At 47.3% G+C, this 20,540-nt stretch overlaps 1 protein-coding gene across 1 annotated transcript; it reads right to left on the reverse strand.

Annotated features, from left to right (window-relative positions):
- Nucleotides 1–4,070: 4,070 nt before the first annotated feature.
- ENKD1 (enkurin domain containing 1) lies at nt 4,071–20,012 on the reverse strand. The gene is made up of 8 exons (XM_058155599.1): nt 19,918–20,012; nt 13,228–13,371; nt 11,548–11,772; nt 10,582–10,754; nt 8,292–8,450; nt 6,938–7,107; nt 5,766–5,902; nt 4,071–4,682 (listed from the first exon to the last, which is right to left on the reverse strand). Exons 2-8 carry the CDS (start codon nt 13,310–13,312, stop codon nt 4,522–4,524), a joined length of 1,110 nt encoding a protein of 369 aa, XP_058011582.1. The 5' UTR covers nt 13,313–13,371; nt 19,918–20,012; the 3' UTR covers nt 4,071–4,521.
- Nucleotides 20,013–20,540: the final 528 nt, after the last annotated feature.

A 20,540-nucleotide genomic window follows, 5' to 3' on the forward strand; every position in this document is an offset into this window, starting at 1 on the left:
GCGGTGTGCGCGCATCCATGGGGTGGTGTGCATGCAGAGGGGCGCGTGCAGAGCGCATATGTAAGGGCCGCATGCGCATTGCATTTGGGGGTTCAGGCATGCGCGTGTGTATTCGCACGCACGCATGCATGCTTTAGGCACCCGGTCCGGAAAAGGTTAGCCATCAATGTCCTAGCACTTTAAAGAGTGACCTTGTATGTCAGCCATCCGCCCAACTGTAGTAGTTCCATCTGTCTGGAGGGCACCAGATTGGGAAAACTTATCTTCTTTCTCATTAAGGTGACGGATTTTGATGTACACATTGTGTTCTTGATGTACGTGTGAGTCTTTGCGAGGTGGAAGCCTCCCTATTGTGCGAACTGTCCTCCTACTGTCTTTTCACTAATGATTAGGAAATGGTTGCCACCCACTTACTTAAACCCTCGTCAGGCAAACAAAACGAAAGAAAACCGAAGAAGAGACAAATCGATGCTTTCAAGCGAAACCGACTGTATTGATCGTAGCGAGTCAGCGCTGCTTCTCTTCTACAGCCGGCTAACAGCACTTGAATGACTGGTCATGCAGAAACCTCATTTACTTTTTAAATTACAGACACTCAAGATTCCTCTTGTTCACTTTAAAACTCAACCAGCAGTGACACGGCCTGCAGGTTTTGGGTACTTGCTCTTTTCAGTCATTCAGACCTAAGCGAAATATGCCCAAGCATCCATATCTGTCTGTTGTCTGTCTGTCTGTCTCTCTCTCTGTCTGTCTCTCTACATCTATCTACCTATCTATCCATCCAATCTATCATCTATCTCCATCCATCCATCCACATCTATCTGTCTGTCTGTCTATCTATGTACCTATCTACCTATCTATCTATCCATCCAATCTATCATCCATCTCTCTCCATCCATCCACCCACATCTCTGTCTGTGTCTGTCTGTCTGTCTATCCATCCATCCACCACATCCATCCATCCATCCATCCATCCATCCATCCATCCATCCATCCATCCATCTACCTACCTACCTACCTACCTAGCCATCCATCCAATCTATCATCCCTCTCCATCCATTCATCCATCCATCCATCCATCCATCCATCCATCCATCCATCCATCCACCCACATCTATCTATCCATTTATCCATCTGTCTGTCTTTAACTTGCCAACTTTAAGCCTGGCAGACTTTAACTCCCTGTCTGTCTGTCTGTCTGTCTATCTACTTACCTACCCATCCATCCATTCATCCAATCTATCATCCATCTATCTCCATCCATCCATCCATCCACCCACATCTCTCTCTCTCTCTCCTATCTATTATCGCTATCTACATCCCTTCCTCCCTCCAATCTATCAATCATCTCTAGCATTTTCATTGTTCATGCTGCCTAGCAGTGCTTCAGAAAAGAACTATTAAGCAGCCGGGATATAAGAGTCGATGAGTGTTATTTTAAAAGTCCACAAATAAGCATTCTGTATAAATGCCTCATTTGGTACCAAGCTAACTGACCCCTGGTCTTCAGCTGCCCAAGAAAAAAAAATTCCATCACCTGAAACTTTGATCATTCTGACAATCCTCTTGGAAGACCCAAGTTCTCTTATTCTGCTGAGGGGACCAGGTCCACCACAGCTCAGTGGCAATGTCTGCACAGGCAGTGAGAACTGTTTCCCACCGTTTTGGTTTGGGGCTGCAAAGAGTTGCACCTCTTTGATCTGTAGGAACAGGGATCGTGATGTTTTGATGGCTCTTCTGTCTTAGCAATATACACCTAGGGGGTAAACCAGTGGTGAAATCTGAACCAGTTTGCTACCGGCTCGCTGGCCGCACATGTGCAATACACACCAAAAGGCGGCTTGGGAAGGTAAGTAGAACAGCAAGGGGGTGGGGGGAATCGGCTGTGGCGCACGATCTTGGGAACCTTTTAAAAAACTTTTTAAAAGCATTTTTTACTACTGGTTTGGGCGAACAGGTAGTAAAAATGCTTTTAAAAAGTAAAAAAAAAGGTTCTGACAATCACAGCTGTGCTGCGCGAAGCATTTTCTCTGCATGTTTCAATGTGTCCAAATAACTTATTGATACAGGGTTATCTGGACCAAGGGGAGGGGTCTCCAACCTTGGCAACTTTAAGACTTGTGGCCTTCAACTCGCAATTCCTCCCTTCTAAGGAATTCTGGGAGTTGAAGTCCACAAGTCTTAAAGTTGCCAAGATTGGAGACCCCTGATCTGGATTATGGAGAGGTATAAATAAAAAAAGTTGTTGAGACTCTAGAAAGAGTGCAGAGGAGACCAACCAGGATGATTAGGGGACTGGAAGCTAAAACGTTTGAAGAATGGTTGCAAGAACTGGTCATAGCTAGTCTAGTGAAGAGAAGGACCAAGGGAGACATGATAGCAGTCTTCCAATATTTAAGGGGCTGCCACAGAGAGGAGGGGGTCGAGCTACTTTCCAAAGCACCTGAAGGCCAGACAAGGAATAATGGATGGAAACTGACCAAGGAGAGATTCAAGCTAGAAATGAGGAGGAACTTTCTGACAGTGAGAATAATCAACCCATGGAATAGAAGTTGCCTTTGGAAGTTTTGGGAGCTTCATCACTTGAGACTTTCAAGAAAAGATTAGACTGCCATGTGTCAGAAATGGTGTAGGGTCTCCTGCTTGAGTGGGGGGGTGGTTGGACTAGAGCAGGGGTCTCCAACCTTGCCAACTTTAAGCCTGGCAGACTTCAACTCCCAGAATTCCTCAGCCAGCCAAGCTGGCTGTGGAATTCTGGGAGTTAAAAATCCACCAGGCTTAAAGTTGGCAAGCACTAGAGGACCTAAAAAATCCTTTCCAACTCATCTGTTAATCTGAGGTGGTCTTTATTGCAAACCTTGGCCTGGTGTAAACAGAAAATGCAACGGGTAGCAGTTGTCAGCTTAAGTCATGCCGGGCTTGTCAAGGGTCATTAACCTCAGAGTAAACCCTTCGCATGCTTTAGTTCTTTGTGTGCAGTGAACTTTCTTCAAACATTTATCGGACCCATCGGTAGATGGCAGCACAAACCAGATCAACAAAACAGAGATATAAATTTGTCAGAGGCCGAGAAATCTGGCAAATTCCTGCCACCGGTTCTTGTTCCAAATGAGGCATCTGGCCGCAGCTAACTTGGTGCAGCCAACTCACCTTATCCAACTCGCCAGTTGGGACAACTTTGCAGCAGAACAATTTAACCAATCGATCGGATTATTTAACGAGAAAATTTAAAAATATTTTCATTCTATTTTGTCCTTCGCGTTTCCTCCTGCCCCTCCTTTTGCATCCTTTCTTCACAGATTCGATTCCACCATTTCTTTGATATTTAGTGTTAACTCTTGTCCTGTGGCGAGTTGGCCGTAGTGAGTTGCAAAAAAATAAAATAACATAAAAAAACTGGTACTTTGGAAAGTTCTTTCAAAGGAGAAAAATCACCTTAACTGAAATTTGCAAATTAAGGGGCAACTTTTCCAAGCACTGAAGAAGAAGAAAATGAAAAGACTGACATGGCCAACGTTGAAGAATCGTTCTAGAATTATTTAGGAAAGGCCCTCACAACTTCCAACTTAGTGTTGTGACTCCAGCCCCCGAACCTGGCCCCATGCCCGAAAGTGACTCTGAGAGTGAGGGGGAAGGGCCGGTAAAGCTTACCTCGGGAGAACCGATGCCTTTGGCCCGGCTCCAGGAGCCAGAACCAGACCAGTCGGAGGACGTAATGAGGCCGTGATCCCCTGATTCCTCCCTTCCCCAGGCTACGCCTTTAGACCCAGCTGATAATAATAATAATCAAGCTTGGATTGAACCGTGCTTCAGAAGATTAGAGAGGCGGCGTCATCAAAGGGAAGGGTGGGGCAGGAGCCCCACCCCACAGGATATATAAGGAGTTTTGGGACTGCTTGCACTCCACGGGAAGCAAAAGTTTAGCTGATCCGTTTCAAAAGAGCTGAAAGTCTTGCTACGTGAGTCATTTGTTTGAACTTTGGCAGGCAGCTGCGATTTCTCAGCCAGGACTGATAAGAGCCGTGAATCCACTGGCTGAAGGCCAGCTCGTGGGTCTGAAGTGGGGAAGGAGACAGAACACTTAGCTTACAAAACATGCTTTATTTGTTTAAAACTGTTCTCAGTTAAAAATGCACACACTCCTCTAAACTCGCTGAAAATGTGTACTTTTTTAAAAATAATAATAATAAAGCTTTTCCTTTGCTTGAAAGGGAAGACCTTCTTAAGAAGGTTTACGGAATTTGGGAAACCGCTCTCTTGGCCCGTCAAAAGCTTTTGGGTTCCATTTTTTCATTTTCCCGGCTCTTAATCCTTACTGCTTGCGCTGGTTTCCCATGCCTGACCGAGACACGCGGATTTGCTTCCTCGTGCTGAAAAGAATCAGGGCTTACAGCCAGAACAACGGACAACGCCACAAGACAAACCTACATTGCGGGAGCCACCGTGTGAGGAAGCAAAGCCACCTGTGGAACTTATGAGTGCAAGAGGCTGGAGAGGCTGAAGACAAAATGGCCTCCCTGCTTAGGAGTCCAACTTGACGAAGACTTTGGGCCGGGAGAAGATTTTGAGGGCCTCTTCGATCTGTGACAGCTTCTTCTCTAAAGAAACTCGCCGGGTTTGGACACTCAGAGTATCGATTCTCACGGGAAGCAGCAGGAGCTCCTTCAAGAGCTTCGCTTGGCCTACAGAGATGAGATGGGGGAGGGGGAAGAGAAAAAAGGAGCACCATCAGTGGACAATTCTGATAGCCGGTCTTCTTCGGCGACCTCAGTTGACCCATCAACGTGTTGCACCAAGCCATAATGGGCTTTATTTGGTTCTAGTGTCGTTGGTTGTGCCTAACCCCCTGCTGAGGCAGGAAACCCTACACCACTTCAGACAAATGGTTATCTGAAGTGGTGTAGGGTTTCCTGCCTAAGCAGGGAGTTGGACTAGAAGACCTCCAAGGTCCCTTCCAACTCTGTTATTCTATTCCATTCTCCTTCTCCTCCTTATTCTATTCTATTCTATTCTGTTCTATCCCATCCCATCCCATTCCAACTCTATTCTTATTCCATTCCATTCCATTCCATTTCCTTCTATTCTGTTCTGTTCTGTTCTATTCCATTCCATTCCAACTCCTATTCTATTCTATTTCATCCCATCCCATCCCATCCCAACTCTACTCTTATTCCATTCCGTTCTGTTCCATTCCGTTCTGTTCCATTCCATTCCATTCCATTCCATTCCATTCCATTCCACTCCATTCCTTCTATTCTATTCTATTCTATTCTATTCTATTCTACTCTACTCTACTCTACTCTACTCTATTCTATTCTGTCTCAGCCATTTGGATTTGTGAGCCAGGTTTTACAGTTCGCGGTGTTGTACTGTATCCCACTAGCCAGCGATATGTGAGGTTCGATGAGCCATGACTGCATGAATCACGGCTGCGCACAATGCAGGAGACCAATCCATGGTTGCCTATGCTTATAAGATAACATCGGGATTCTGAAAAAATTGGCTTGCCGTGAACGTGTTCCTTGTGTCTTAGAGCTAATCCACCCTCTATTTAAATTCCAAGAGATTAAAAACTCAGTAAGGCAAGAAAGCAAGGAAGAGGAGAATGGGACATCTGGGACCTAATCCTACCCTTAGCATTAACCCCTAGCTCTTTCCTTATCCTGGTTAAGTGTGTGTGTGTGTGTGTGTGTGTGTGTGTGTGTGTGTGTGTGTGAAGTCTATAAGAGGGCAGCTTCAGAGGGTTTCACCTCCACCCTTCTTACTCTCTTTGAGGTTCTTGAGGGTTTCTAGGCGCTGGCTCTCGGGCATCATGGCATGGCCAGGTGGCGTGTCAGGATCAGGCGTGTTACGCAGGCGTTCCTCGGCTTCTTTGCGCCAGTGGTCCTTCCGCTCAATCAGGCTACATAGAGCAGAAAATTGGAAGTCACTTATAAGAATAGTAAAGCAGAGACCGGAAGGAAGGAAGGAAGGAAGGAAGGAAGGAGGGAGGGAGGGAGAGAGGAGGAAGGAAGGGAGTAAGAAGGAAGGAGGGAGGGGGGAGAGTGGAAAGGAGGAAGAAGGAAGGAGGGGGAGGGAGGAAGGAGGGAGGCGGGAGAGAGGAAGGAAGGAAGAAGGAAGGAAGCAGGGAGGGCGGAAGAAGGGAGGGAGGAAGGGAGAAGGAAGGAAGGAGGGAAGGAGATGGAGGAGGGAGGAAAGGAAGGAGGGAGTGGAGGGATGAAGGAAGGACGGAGGGAGAGAGGGAGGGGAGAGAGGAAGGGAGGAAGAAGGAAGGAAGGAGGGAGGGAGGAGAGACGAAGGGAGGAAAAAGGAAAGAAGGAGGGAGGAAGGAAGGAGGGAGGGAGGGAGGGAGGGAGGAAGGAAGGAAAGAAGGAAGGAAGAAAGGAAGGAAGGAAGGAAGGAAGGAAGGAAGGAAGGAAGGAAGGAAGGAAGGAAGGAAGGAAGGCCTTTTCCCAGCCAAAATGCTTTCTCTTTCTGGCCTGGTCATCAACCCAGCCTTTTAGGGATGGAACTGAGAGAAGGCCAACAGCTACAAGAAATTGTTCGGTCTTTTCTGAAGCCTCTTTTTGAAACGGGATCCAAAAAGTAGAGGTGTTCGTTTCTAGCACTGATATCGCTAAACAGGCCGTCAGACCGGAAGGATCTCACCTTCGCTGGTTTGTCAAATACACGTTTCCAGACCTTCTGTTCCTAAAAAGCTGAATCTGACATGCTCTGAAGTACCAGAGCGGAGTGGCTCTCTAAATTTCCAGGAGGCGGTTGCTCACCCTTTGCCGGAGGACAGCCCTGCCGTTCCCAACCTGCCACCCTCGAGATCAGGGGTCTCCAACCTTGGCAACTTTAAGACTTGTGGACTTCAATTCCCAGAATCCCTAAAGCTCTAGATTGGTTGGCCTGCAGGCCGCCCGTATCACCTCAGCCAGCCCGGAGAGCTTACTAGTGGGGCACGTGGCCTTTCTGCTTGGTGTTGTACTCTTCCAGATCTTTCTGCTTCTGCTCCAGGACTTTGTTGATCGACTGCAGGGAGCGGGAGCGTTGCAGCGTGGCGCGTTTTGCGTTTTGGGCGTTGTGGCTGACGAAATCCACCGTGCCGCTGTTCTCTGGGACCTGGAGCGGAAAGAAAGAAGGCGACGATAAAACGAACAGAGACAAGAGTGGCGGCAACCCAGAAATGGCCAGATCCACCCACTGGGCCAAGGCGTGATTCCAGGGGTGGGCTTCAAAAATTTTAGCAAGCGGTTCTCTACCCGGTTGCTGGGTGGGTGTGACCATGGTGGGTGTGACCTAGTCAGTCTCCTAAACCACGGCGGGGTGGGTGGGTGTTTTTGCCCTCCCCAGGCTCCGGAGGCTTTCCTCGAGCCTCTGGGAGGGCAAAAACGGCCTCCCCAGGCTCTGGAGGCTGTCTGGAGGCCAGAAATGGGCCCATTTCTTGCCTTCCCAAACTTCCGGTAGGCCTGTTTTTCACCCTCCCTGTGCTCCCTGTACTTACCTGCATCCAAAACAGGCTGCGTGGGAGGGAGCAGCCAGGAGTGGGATTTGGGGGTTCTCCGAATTGCATCGAATCTTAGCTAGAGGTTCTCCCGAACCCCTAGCAGCCCATCCCTGCATGATTCCCACAATGCCTAATGGTGCCGCAGAGCACACTCGGATAGAGGCAGCCCCCTGCCTTTTGTCATGTTTGCATAGGTTGAACTACATCTCCCAGCATCCACAGCTGTCAATGGTGAGGGAAGCTGGGAACTATAGTTCAGAAACATCTACTCATATTCATAGTCCTCCCTTTTCTTGCCCCTTATTTTTTTTTCCTCCTTCCCAATTATAGGTAGTCCTTGACGTACGGCGACAATGGAGCCCAACATTTTTGCTGCTAATAGAATAGAATAGAATAGAATAGAATAGAATAGAATAGAATAGAATAGAATAGAATAGAATAGAATAGAATTTTTATTGGCCAAGTATGATTGGACACACAAGGAATTTGTCTTGATGCATATGCTCTCAGTGTACATAAGTGAACCACCTAAGTGAATTTTTCTCCTGTTTTACAACTTCCCTTCCCACAGTTGTGAAAGTCAATCTGGCTTCCTCATTGGCTTTACTTATTAAGGAGGTCACAAAATGGGAGGACATGATTCTGGGACCCTACAACCATCTTAAATACGAGCCAGTTGCCAAGCGTCCAACTTTTGATAATTTGACCATGGGGTGGGGTGGGGTGGGGGTGCTGAAATTGACATTAAGTTATAAGTCGGGGACTACCTGTATACACACACACACACACACACACACACCTTGCCGTTCCCGTTCTGAGCCGGGGCAGCTCCTGAATCCATTTCACACAACTGGGAAGGGTTTGGGGACGGCGATCGGCGAGGATGGATTCCTGTGCCACAGCGAGAATAGGCTCTCAAGTACTTCTGAGCCTCTGGATGAGGGGGGCTCGGATTCTCCTGCGAAACCCAGAAAGAGAAGGAACAGCCACTTGATGGGAAAAAAGTATTGCATAGTCTTATCTAACAAGAAAACTATATTATATAAACAAATATTTCAGATCAGCGGGTCCAGCGGGTGGGATTCAGCCAGTTCGCACCTATTCGGAAGAACCGGTTGTTGGAAGAAATCTTATTTTGCTTTTTTTCCACTTTACAGGGCTAATCCTGTAAGGAAGGCAGGAAGGTAACATTCTGGTATTTCTAGCCTAATCTTTATTGTCCTGCTTACAGAAACTGCCTCTCTGGTTAACCCTTCTTACATTGTAACAGCTAAGACAAAGCGCCTCATCAACGTGAGTGATGTTGAATGGGCCACACTCACATGGTCACATGACCACTGAGCCACGCCTACCCAGCTGGTCATTAGGGCAGAGAACCCTAAATTGTTAAATTATTTGAATCCCACCACTGAGCGGGTCTCTATCTAGCAGTATTCCAGTATTGGAGTGGTTGCCACAAAGAGGAAGGGGTCAACTTATTTTCCAAAGCACCAAAGGGCAGGAGAAGAAACAATAGATGGAAACTAATCAAGGAGGAACTTCCTAACAGTGAGGACAATTAACCAGGGGAAATCCTTCCATTTCCTTCCAAAATCTCCATAGATACCACAATCAAGGAATTCCCAAGTTGGGCAAACAAGCCAACAGCAAACCTAATCAAGGAACTACCAAGAACACTCCCACCAACACTATCAGGGCAAACTACTGGAATATAAATAAACGGCAAACCCAATTCCCTTCTAGCATTCTGATGGAGTTACCTAGTTGGGTAATGAAATGCCTGCAAGGAAACAACCAAGCCAGAGAGTACCAAGGACCCCTCAAATTCACCGCTGTTTAGACCCAAACTGGTTTAATGTTTAATAAAATAGCCCTGCCACATCCAAACATACCTTCACATATAGACTAACCAAGGTTTAGTCATGCTAGCTTTCTGTCCTCTGACTGCTCGCTTGTGTTCTCAAGAACCCCAGTGTTGTGGTCCACCAGCAGCCGGCGAAGCTGGCAACCGAGTCGGACAGCGATGAGGCTGAGGAAGAGCGTGGGCCAGTCCTGGAGGCTGGGGAAGGCCCAGATGAAGGCTCTGTGTCTGAGGCTGAGGTGGGGCCAGGGCCATCGGGGAGTGATGTATGGACTCCAGAGCCTCCAGAGGCTGACAGTAGTGAGGCAGAGGAACAGGAGGAGCCTGTTCCTAATGCACACATGAGAAGAGCTGCCAAAAGGCAAGAGCAGCTCAAGCAAAGAGGACAAATTGGGAGTAGGGCCAAGAGATGATTGGCCCCTCCCATAAGTCTTAAAACTGACCAGCAACGGCTTTGGGCTTTGCCAGAAAACAACGTTGGTAGCTTCATCTTCTTGCATTTATTTTTGTATTCGGTGTCTTCTGAACTTTTGCCAAGAAAGGCATTTGGCAGTTTGCCTAATTGTACCAAGGTTAGTGACAGGAATGAGGAATTTGTGTTGGGAGGAATTTGCTTTAATTTGCACTGAAAATAATAATAATAATAATAATAATAATAATAATAATAATAATAATAATAATAATAATTATTATTATTATTATTATTATTATTATTATTATTATTATTATTATTATTATTTTATACCGCCCTTCTCCCGAAGGACTCATGGCGGTTCACAGCCAGATAAAAACCACCAATACAATACAAATAAAAACACTGATAAAAAACTTATTAAATTTGGCCCCTAAATTAAAATACATAAAACCATAAAACCCCATTTAAAATTACAAATAATAATACTAATTCTATGCCAGTCCTGCGCGGAAGAATAAATACGTCTTCAGCTCGCGGCGGAAGGTCCGGAGATCAGGAAGTAATTCTCAGCTGTTCGAATAAAGTTAATTGTTTTTACACTGAGTTTCCTACTACCTACTGGGGCCTGGGTCACAACACATAGTACCGAATTTCTTAACCCAAACAATCAATTCGGTCGCCAAAAATTCTGGGAGCTAAAGTACACACATCTGGAATATTTGCTCTGCTGGAAAAACACTACTTTAGCTGATGCGCCGGACTGTTTCTCGACAGCATTAAATTAAGGGAAGCAAGGGATGGCCTCGGTGGTACCTGCAACTTTGCCTTGACTTTGGATTCCACATTTTCATACTTCTGGGACTTCCAGAGAGCTTTCACCGGCTTGGGTTGACTCAGCTGCCGAGCTTGTTCTTTCTCTCGGCACTTCCGCTGGATCTCTCGCATGCGCCTCAGGTTCTCCTTCTTGTGGTCTTTGTGATCCCTGCCTGCACCGAAGGAAAAAAAAGGCTTCTTGGGTTGTCCTCTGAAGGCATCCTGGCCATAACTGCTCCACAGAGAAGCAGCAGCAGAAGAAGAGCGGGTCTGAGGAACCAGTTGGCAGCTTAGACCAGGGGTCTCCAACCTTGGTCCCTTTAAGACTTGTGGACTTCAACTCCCAGAGTCCCTCAGCCAGCAAAGCTGGCTGAGGAATTCTGGGAGTTGAAGTCCACAAGTCTTAAAGCAGTGGTTCTCAACCTTTATAGTGCTGCGACCCCTTTAATACATTTCCCCACGATGTGGCGACTCCCAACCATAAAATTATTTTCCTTTTGAATTTATCACGCCTGAAGCCGTATTGGCTAGCGATCTGAACTGCTTGCGATTGCCTTGAGGACAGAGGCATTAAAGCGGAGACTCCTCCCCTATTAAGTTTATGGCGCCTGAAGCCAGATTAGGCTAGCGATTGGGAGTGATTGCAGCTGACTTGAGAGGGAGACATCAGAGCAAAGATTTCTCTCCTTTTTAATTCATCGCGCCTGAAGCTGAATTCGGCTAGCGATTTGAAGAGCCTGCAGCTGGTTTGTAGAGTCAACCATTAGAGCGCGATTCTTCGACTCACAAGTATACTTCCCGTATTTCCGATGGTCTTAGGCGACCCCTGGCAAATCGTCATTCGACCCCCAATACGGTCGCGACCCACTGGTTGAGAACCGCTGTCTTAAAGGGACCAAGGTTGGAGACCCCTGGCTTAGACAACACTCTACCAACATCTGTGGAATCTTGTTATCCTCCACTTACGTTTGGGCCTCAGTTCTTCAAAGAAGGAGATCTCATCTAGCTTCAGGAGAACTCCTACGGTGCCGTTTTGTCCCTTCTCCAAGATGTCCCTGGCGTTGGGCTTAATCCGTGGAGGAGGTTGCGGGCAGCGAGCGCTGTAGCATCCAGGATAGAGGCTGAACTCTGGCGGGATGGGGCCAGGAAGCAGATCCAATTTCAGGGCGTTCCCTTCTAGCCTTCCTCGTGCTAAAGACACACACACAAAAGAGAAAAATCAGGAAAGGGTACCAGTGGCTTAAGAGCGGAACCAGTGGCAAACTTTGGCTGCCGAAAATTCTCAGAATGCTCAAGGACAGGGACAGTGGTGAAATCCAATTTTTTTTACTACCGGTTCTGTGGGCGTGGCTTGGTGGGTGTGGTGTGGCTTGGTGGGCATGGCAGGGGAAGGACACTGCAAAATCTCCATTCCCTCCCCACTCCTGGGGGAAGGATATTGCAAAATCCCCATTCCTTCCCCACTCCTGGGGGAAGGATATTGCAAAATCCCCATTCCCTCCTCACTCCTGGGGGAAGGATATTGCAAAATCCCCATTCCCTCCTCACTCCTGGGGGAAGGATATTGAAAAATCCCCATTCCCTCCCCACTCCTGACAGAAGGATACTGCAAAATCCCCATTCCTTCCCCACTCCTGGGGGAAGGATATTGCAAAATCCCCATTCCCTCCTCCCCACTCCTGACAGAAGGATACTGCAAAATCCCCATTCCCTCTTCACTCCTGGGGGAAGGATATTGCAAAATCTTCATTCCTTCCCCACTCCTGGGGGAAAGATATTGCAAAATCCCCATTACCTCCCCCCACTCCTGGGGGAAGGATATTGCAAAATCCCCATTCCCTCCCCACTCCTGAGAGAAGGATACTGCAAAATCCCCATTCCCTCCCCCCACTCCTGGAGGAAGGATATTGCAAAATCTTCATTCCCTCCCTACTCTGGGGCTAGCCAGAGGTGGTATTTGCTGGTTCTCTGAACTGCTCAAACGTTCCGCTACCAGTTCACCAGAACCTGTCAGAACCTGCTGGATTTCACCCCTGGATGGGGAGCAGGAAAAAGACATTAAATGCACAGTGAAAAAGTGCTGTACAGATGCTCATACAGATTGGGCATGATGGACATGTCAATTCAGCGGTTTGAAAGGTATCCTTTTGTGGAGAGCACACCCTCAATTAACTAGCCAAGAGATCCCTCCATTTCACAATGGATGTAGGAAGGTAAAGGTAAAGGCTTCACCTGCCCAGTCATGTTTGACTCTAGGGCAATTTGCTCATCTCTGTTTTTTGGCTGAGGGATCCAGCATTGTCCGAAGACATTTTCTGTGTTCATGTGGCCAAGATGACTATATGCCGAGGTGCACGGAATGTTATTTATCTTCTCACCGAAGTGGTACCTATTTACCTACTCGCATTTGCATGCTTTCGAACTGCTAGGTGGGCAGGAGCCGAGGCAAGGAACGGGAGCTCACCCCATGCTTGGGTCTCGAACCGGGGCTGTCGGTTTTCCAACTGACAAGCTCAGCGTCTTAAATCGCTGAGCCATTGCACCCCTTTTGGAGGTAGGAAGACAAACATGCAACCTGCAGATGGAGGACAGGTTTATTGTGGTGAACAGACTTCATAAGAATTCCGGACATATCCAGAGACTGACCTGATAACGGACGTCTGTAATAATCCGGACATAGGGTGGGATCTGGAGGAATGGGACCTGTGATCCTGGAGGGACCTTCCGACATCTCAACCTTACTTCGTAGATTCTAACCAGGAATGGCAAAATCTCATCTTTGGGGGGAACCTGTTGCAAATAAGAACCGAGTTTGTTACAGAACCATGGATAATGTGTGAGTGGGTAGCTGGAAGGAAGAAGTTTAGAAGAAGAAAAAAATGCAATCATCATCCACTGTATCCAGGGGCGGGATTGAAAAATTTTAGCAACCGGTTCGCTGCCTGGTTGCTGGGTGGGCGTGGCCATGTGGGGGTATGGCCTACTTGGCCTCCTGCACCATGGCAAGGGGGGGTATTTTCACCCTCTTCAGACTCCGGAGGTTTTCCTCGAGCCTCCAGGAGGGTGAAAAAGGCCTCCCCTGGGCACCGGAGGCTCTCCGGAGGCTGGAAAAAGGCCCATTTGCGGACTTCCGGTAGACCTGTTTTTCACCCTCCCCAGGCTCTGGTGATAACCCCCCCGTGCTGCCCCACCCCCTGCGCAGGCGTATCCAAACCCCCCCAAGCTCTCCCACCCCCCTGCACATGCACGTGCAACCCTCCGCACCCCATTTTGGGCCTAGTAGGCTTCCCTGAAGCCTCAGGAGGACAGAAATGGTGCATTTCCGGACTTCTGGTAGGCCCATTTTTCACCGTCTCCAGGCTCCGGAGGATTTCCTGGAGCCTCCAAGACGCGAAAATGGCCTCCCCTGGCCCTCCGGAGGCTGGAAATGGCCTGTTTCTGGACTTCCGGTAGGCCAGTTTTTCGTCCTCCCAGAGCCTCTGCGCGGGCCCTGCATTTACCTTGCATCCAAAATGGGCCATGTGGAGACTCCTGGGAGGGGAAGGATGGGGTGGGCAGGGTCAGCCAGTCCTTGTAACTACCGATTTGGCGAACCAGATTAAAATTAACATCTGATTCTCCTGAACTGGTCCGAACTAGTTGAATCCCAACCCTGACTGTATCATTAAGGAGTGAAAATGTCAGGCGCAAATTAGATCTATTTCTCTTCCCTTCTATTGTATTATTCATACATTATGTTTCTCAGTCATGCCCAGAATAGCAAATGAACCTCCAAATGCAGCTCAATCCAGTATTCACAAGTTCTAGTCCTGATTGTTGTGTCTTGCCCGCTCTCACCGCAGCCGGGGCCTTCTTATCTGCTTCCGAACGCTGAGGAATGTCCTAATATGCCTCCCGGCCCCAGCCCTGGCTCCATGCCCAGACAGGCTGAGGAGGAGGAAGCACCTCCCGGCCCCAGCCCTGGCTCCATGCCCAGGCAAACGGAGCAACTAGACCCCTCCCCCTCCCCCACAGCATGTGAACCTGAGGGAGGTCAATTACCAACAGCTGCCGACTGGAGTGACCCTCACTTCAGAAGAATTGATAGGCAGCGGCGTCAGAAGGAAGGGAGGGGCAGGCCTGGATAAGTGCTGAGTCATGGAGCCACACCCCATGGCCTATATAAAGGATCTGCTTTCTGGCATTCTCTGAGTCAGGCAAAGTCGAACATATCTTGCTGAAGTCACTTTCTGGTCTCCTGCCTGCCTTAGGGACTTTGCTAGGACTTTGGCAGAGCTGCAGAGGCACGCCTGATTCGGATTTCCCTGACCCGGCCGTCAGCGGAGGAGTGGGACACGACACTGATAACAGACTCGGGGACCATTCTTTAAAGCAATGGTAGTCAACCTGGTCCCTACTACCCACTAGTGGGTGTTCCAGCTTTCATGGTGGGCGGTAGGGGTTTTGTCCGATACTGAAGTACTTTCCTTTTTTTTTTAATTTAATTGACTTTTTACAATTTTTTTGTAGCATTATTTAAAAACATTTTCATTAGGTTTCCATAAAATTCCCCGTGACAATTTAAATTTCTGAAAATATACTATTTGTATCGCCCGCGCATAAGTTTAGTTCACGTTACGTAAGTGAAACTAAATGGTGCTATAGTGCGACCGCAAACAAAAGAGCCTCGTCCCAGAATAGCTTGCGCATCTCCCCCCACACCACCCAGCTGTAACAGACAAGCAGAGCTGGTAGCTGGCGCCCCCCCCAAACCCAATCCACGATGCGCGAGAGGCATGCGCAGACGACGATACACGGCGCATTACTGTGGAACCGGTGGGCGGTTAGAAAATGTTACTACTAACAGAGATACAAAAGTGGGCGGTAGGTATAAAAAGGTTGACTACCCCTGCTTTAAAGCTAGGAGATTCCTAAAACAATCCATGTCAATGTCGGTTTACACTGCATGGTCCGAACCAAATCGATTGGCCGCCTCTTTCTCAAGTAAAAAGCATGTCTCGCATTACGACATAGCAGAGGGACCTCAAAACCTCGGTAATCTGTCTCCACCGAGCAGTTACAAACCCACCACAGGTATCAGAGATCTGTCTGCGGAGATCAGAAATCTGCCCGTGTAGTTTAGGCAGGTGTGAAGACAAGTGAGCAAAACCGCAGCAGTCTCTGAACTTCCCGCGAAACATCCAGAAAGCGAATTTTAAATATCTTCCATGCCTTCCTCGTACCTAGGAGAAGCAAAAAAGGCAATCGGGCGATCCCTGATTTTGCATAAAGACAATAGCTGGCTGGCACAGTATCAGGCCAGCCTCAGCATTAGGAGCCAATTTCTTTTCTCTGACAAAGAGGAGGAGGAGGAGGAGGAAGAGGAGGAGGAGGAGGATTAATGCTTGGCCTCATTCCAGCACAGCCTAGAGATGTTTATTCTGTCAGCTTGGAGGGCAAACGTCCGTTTAAGAGCCAAGTTACTGTACAAACAGTTGGGAGGCTGTTTGGCTTGAAATCATGGGACAGCAAGGATCTAAAATCTAAACTACTTCAGTTTTAATTGCAATAATACTAGAGCAACCAATAGATTTAAACTTAATGTCAACCGCTTTAATCTAGATTGCAGAAAATATGATTCTGTAACAGAATCATCAGTGCTTGGAATACTTTACCTGACTCTGTGGTCTCTTCCCATAATCCTAAAAGTTTTATCCAAAAACTTTCTACTATTGACCTCACCCCATTCCTAAGAGGACCATAAGGGACGTGCATAAGCGCACAAACGTGCCTACCGTTCCTGTCCTATTGTTTTTCTTTTCTTCTTCCTATATATATGCTTATACCTCCTTATATTTACTCCTTATATTTACATATATGTGTTTATTTACTATATAATCTTTTTGTATGATACCTACATATATTGTTGTGACAAAATAAAATAAATAAATAAATAAAATAAAAGGTGAAGGAAAAGAGGCCCTTTTGTAAGGGACGTTTGGAGGGCAGGTGATTCCAACCTGGGAAAACTGCTGGGAAGACCAACTTTACGCTGGTGTAAGAAAAATCCCCATAATAATATCCTAGCAGGAATCTTGGCTCAGATCGGCTTGTGGTTGCAACAGGAGTCCTCTACCTTGCAAAGGCTAATTAATGGCTGCATTTGGAATCTTGAGACTAGGTTGCAGTTGGTGGGGGAAACTGACCTGCCTTATCTAAGGTTTGTTCCGAGACAGGTAGAAAGCACAGCTGCAGAGGTAGTCCTCGACTTACAACAGTTCACTTAGCGTTCAAAAGTTACGACGGCACTGAAAAAAAGTGATTTATGGACATTTTTCACACACTTACGGCCGTCCCAGCATCTCCAGGGTCACGTCATCAAAATTCAGGAAGATGCTTGGCGATTGATTCACATTTAGGACGGTTCCAGTGTCCTGGGATCACGTGACCAGCTTTTGAGACCGACTGACAAGCAAAGTCAACGGGGAATCCTGATTCACTCACCGATCGTGCTACTCAGTCAACAAATGCAACGATTCCCTTAACAACGGTGGCAAGAAAAGTCGCAAGATGGGGCAAACTCACTTAACAAATGTTTCCCTTAGCAACATAAATTTTGGGCTCAATTGCGGTCGTAACTTGAGGACTACCTGTACCAGCTACCCTTTCTTCCCTGCCTCTTCCTCCTGCAGAACTCTCTCTCTCTCTCTCTGCCACCTCTGCTAATACAGGTAAGTCTTCGAATTACAACCACAACTGAACCCAAAATTTACGTTGCCAAATGAGAAATTTGTTACGTGAGTTTTGCCCCGTGTTACGACTTTTTCTTTTGTTAAGTGAATCACTGCGGTTGTTAAATGAGTAACAGTGTTGTTAAGTGAATCTGGCTTCCCCATTGACTTTGCTTGTCAGAAGATTCGCAAAAGGGGATCACACGAGTCAGGACTCTGCAATCGTCATAAATATGAGACAGCTGTCAAGCATCCGAACGTAAATCATATGACCATGGGGATGCTGCAATGGTCATAAGTGTGGGAAATGGTCGTAAATCACTTTTTCCAGTGCTGTCATAACTTTGGTCACTAAACAAACTGTTATAAGATGAGGACTTCCTGCATTAGTCCTTTTTCAGGGGAACATAAATCGCCAAGCAAAACCCTGGACTTCCGTTACCCACCTCTTTAAAAAAAAAATTCTTAAGGAAGTATATAGCAAATATTTCGGTCATTTTGGAAATAACAGTGCTGGAGAATGGGAACCACGGCTTTTCAGCATGCAAGATTCCCATTTGTTTTTTTTTTAAGTGGTAAATTTGAAGTTCTGGTCAGTTCCAAGGGTTCCGTGGATTCACAAGCGCTACAGGCTAAAGGAATCCAGAAAGACAATACAGAATGGAATCAGATTTAGAGAGATTTAACCATTTGGAAAAAAATGTGTCCATCCTACACCAAGCCAAGTCCAAAAACGCCAGGGAATTTCTAGAAGCCTGGCACTCTGACAAATTAGCCATCGACAGACTCATAGACATTAGCAGCATCTATAGACTATGCAAAAGAGAAAATCAAACTAGCCCAAAAGGGAACAAAAAGACTCAAGCACCTCTCCACCAGCAGTTAACAGCACCCAGATCAGTGTAGATTAATTCTAAGGTTAACATCAGACCAACAATCAATACCACAATCAAGCAACTGCCCAAGAAGTCAACAGCAAACAGCCCAACCGAAGAATCTCTAAGACTGTTGTGGTCTGTCAGCTACCTACGGAGCTGGCAACAGAGTTGGACAGCGATAAGGCTGAGGTGAGGCCAGGGCCATCGGGAAGTGAGGTGCAGACTCCAGAGCCTCCAGAGCCTCCAGAGACTGATAGTAGTGAGGCAGAGGAACAGGAGGAGCCTGTTCCTAATGCATGCATGAGAAGAGCTGCCAAAAGGCGAGAGCAGCTCAAGCAGAGAGGACAATTTGGGAGTAGGGTCAAGAGATGATTGGCTCCTCCCATAAGGCTTAAAAACAGACCAGGACTGACATTTGAGCTTTGCCGGAAAACAATGTTGTAGTTGAGTCTTCTGCTCCGTCTTCTGCTTCGTGTACGTCTTTGTTTTTGTGGCTTCTGGATATTTGCCAGGAAGGGCCTTTTGCAGTTTGCCTAATTGGACTAAGGTTTGTGAGATAATTGAGGAATTTGTGTTGGGAGGCATTTGTTTTACTTTGAGTTGAACGACGCTGGGAATGAAGTAATTCCCAGCTGTTTGAATAAAGTTTGTTTTTCCATGGACTAAGTTTATTACTACCTACTTGGGCCTGGGTCACAACAAAGACTGCCTGCATGGACAGGGCAAGCCACCAGGATATAAACTGACAGCACGGACTCCTTACTACAGTAGCACTGATGATGTTACCCCGATAGGCTAATGAAACATCTGCAAGAAAACAAGCAAGCTCAGAGACCACCAAGGACCCTTCAGAGCAGAATCTGTCTACAAAAGAATTCATGCATTTTTATGTTTCACATCCTGATCTCAATGATCGAATCAACGGAAGATAAACAATATATCCCAACCATAAAAAAGAGAGCAGAGTTTTGTCGAATTCTCCAGGTCCAGATATCCAGAGAGACCACGGTTGGCTAGTTTGTGGCTCAGGAAAACTTAGCTGGTATGGTTAGTTTAGTTTATTGTTCGGCATGTTGCATGAATGCAGCCCCTTGAATGAATTTAGCAAGTGATACAGAGAGAGAGAGAGAAAAAGGAAATGCAAAGGAGGAGGAAAATTGCAAAGGGTTGCAAACTTTCATCCTGGCCCCTTTCTATATCCTGGGCTCGGAAGGATCCTTCCACTCAAAATGAACCACAACAATACTGAACACGTGACACAATATAACAACATTTCTTAAATTTGTCTGTCCCTTGAACTCTCAACAACTCTGGGTACCTCAAAAAAGTCCCTCCTGCAATGCAGGGCTCTGTCCGGATTCAGGCTTCCCCTCCCACCACCACCGGGGTACCCTGAGAGTCCTGGGACCAGTCCTGTTTGCAGTCCTACCTCGCCGGATTGTTGTGAATAAGAAATTGCAAAGCCAAGCATCTCAATTCCAGCTCCCGGGGGGTGGGGTGGGAATATGCAAAATCCACGTGTCATGAGCAACTGAACCCCTCCCTCAATAGCCACCTTCCACCCTTCCAAGCCCGGGGAATCACGCTTCCAGCTCCCCCCCCCTCACCCCGAAGGACCCCGATTTTCCCCCCCATGGACGCGAACCGCCCCCTACTTTGGGTGCATGCCAGCAACAGCCCCCCATCCTTCCCGGAGATGCACCCCCAGGCGCCCTCCCGCGTCCCCGTCAAGCCCCCCCCCCACTCACATCTGGAGCCGGACGGTCCCCTCCAGCAGAGCCGCGCGGCGCTTCCTCCGCTTGCGATGCCGAGAAAAATCCGGCTGCGGACAGTTGGACTCCCCGCCTCCGGTCTCTTAGCAACAGTCTTTCCCGGAGGCTGCTGGGAATGGTAGTTGTCGTTTCTCTGTAGGGGCCTGGCTTAGAACGGTTCCAAATGGAGCCTTTTGAAGTATGCTGGGCTTCCTTTCCCTACATCTCAGTTATTGGTGGGTTCTTTCTTTCTTTCTTTCTTTCTTTCTTTCTTTCTTTCGTTCGTTCTTTCGTTCGTTCTTTCTTTCTTTCTTTTGTTCTTTCGTTTTTTCCTTCCTTCTTTCTCTTTCTCCCTTCCTTCCTTCTTTTTCTTTCCTTCCTTCCTTCTTTCTCTTTCTTTCTCTTTCTCTATTTCCTTCCTTCCTTCCTTCCTTCCCTTTCTCTTTCTTTCTTTCTTTCTTTCTTTCTTTCTTTCTTTCTCTCTTTCTTCCCTCCCTTCTTTTGTCTATTTTCTTTCCTCCCTCCCTTCCTGTCTTCCTTCCTTCCTTCTTTCTTTCTTTCTTTCTTTCTTTCTTTCTTTCTTTCTTTCTTTCTTTCCTTCCCTCCCTCCCTCCTTCCTT

This window comes from Ahaetulla prasina, chromosome 12 (assembly GCF_028640845.1).
Source record: "Ahaetulla prasina isolate Xishuangbanna chromosome 12, ASM2864084v1, whole genome shotgun sequence".
Lineage (NCBI taxonomy): Eukaryota > Metazoa > Chordata > Lepidosauria > Squamata > Colubridae > Ahaetulla > Ahaetulla prasina.

Excerpts from the sequence above, each read along its gene's own strand:
- ENKD1 (XM_058155599.1), bottom strand. The coding sequence starts at position 13,312 with ATGTCGGAAGGTCCCTCCAGGATCACAGGTCCCATTCCTCCAGATCCC. Across the intron at positions 5,903-6,937 it reads AAAGGCCACGTGCCCCACTA|CCTGATTGAGCGGAAGGACC; the intron begins GTAAGCTCTCCG and ends TGCTCTATGTAG. Across the intron at positions 4,683-5,765 it reads CCTCAAGAACCTCAAAGAGA|GCCAAGCGAAGCTCTTGAAG; the intron begins GTAAGAAGGGTG and ends TCATCTCTGTAG.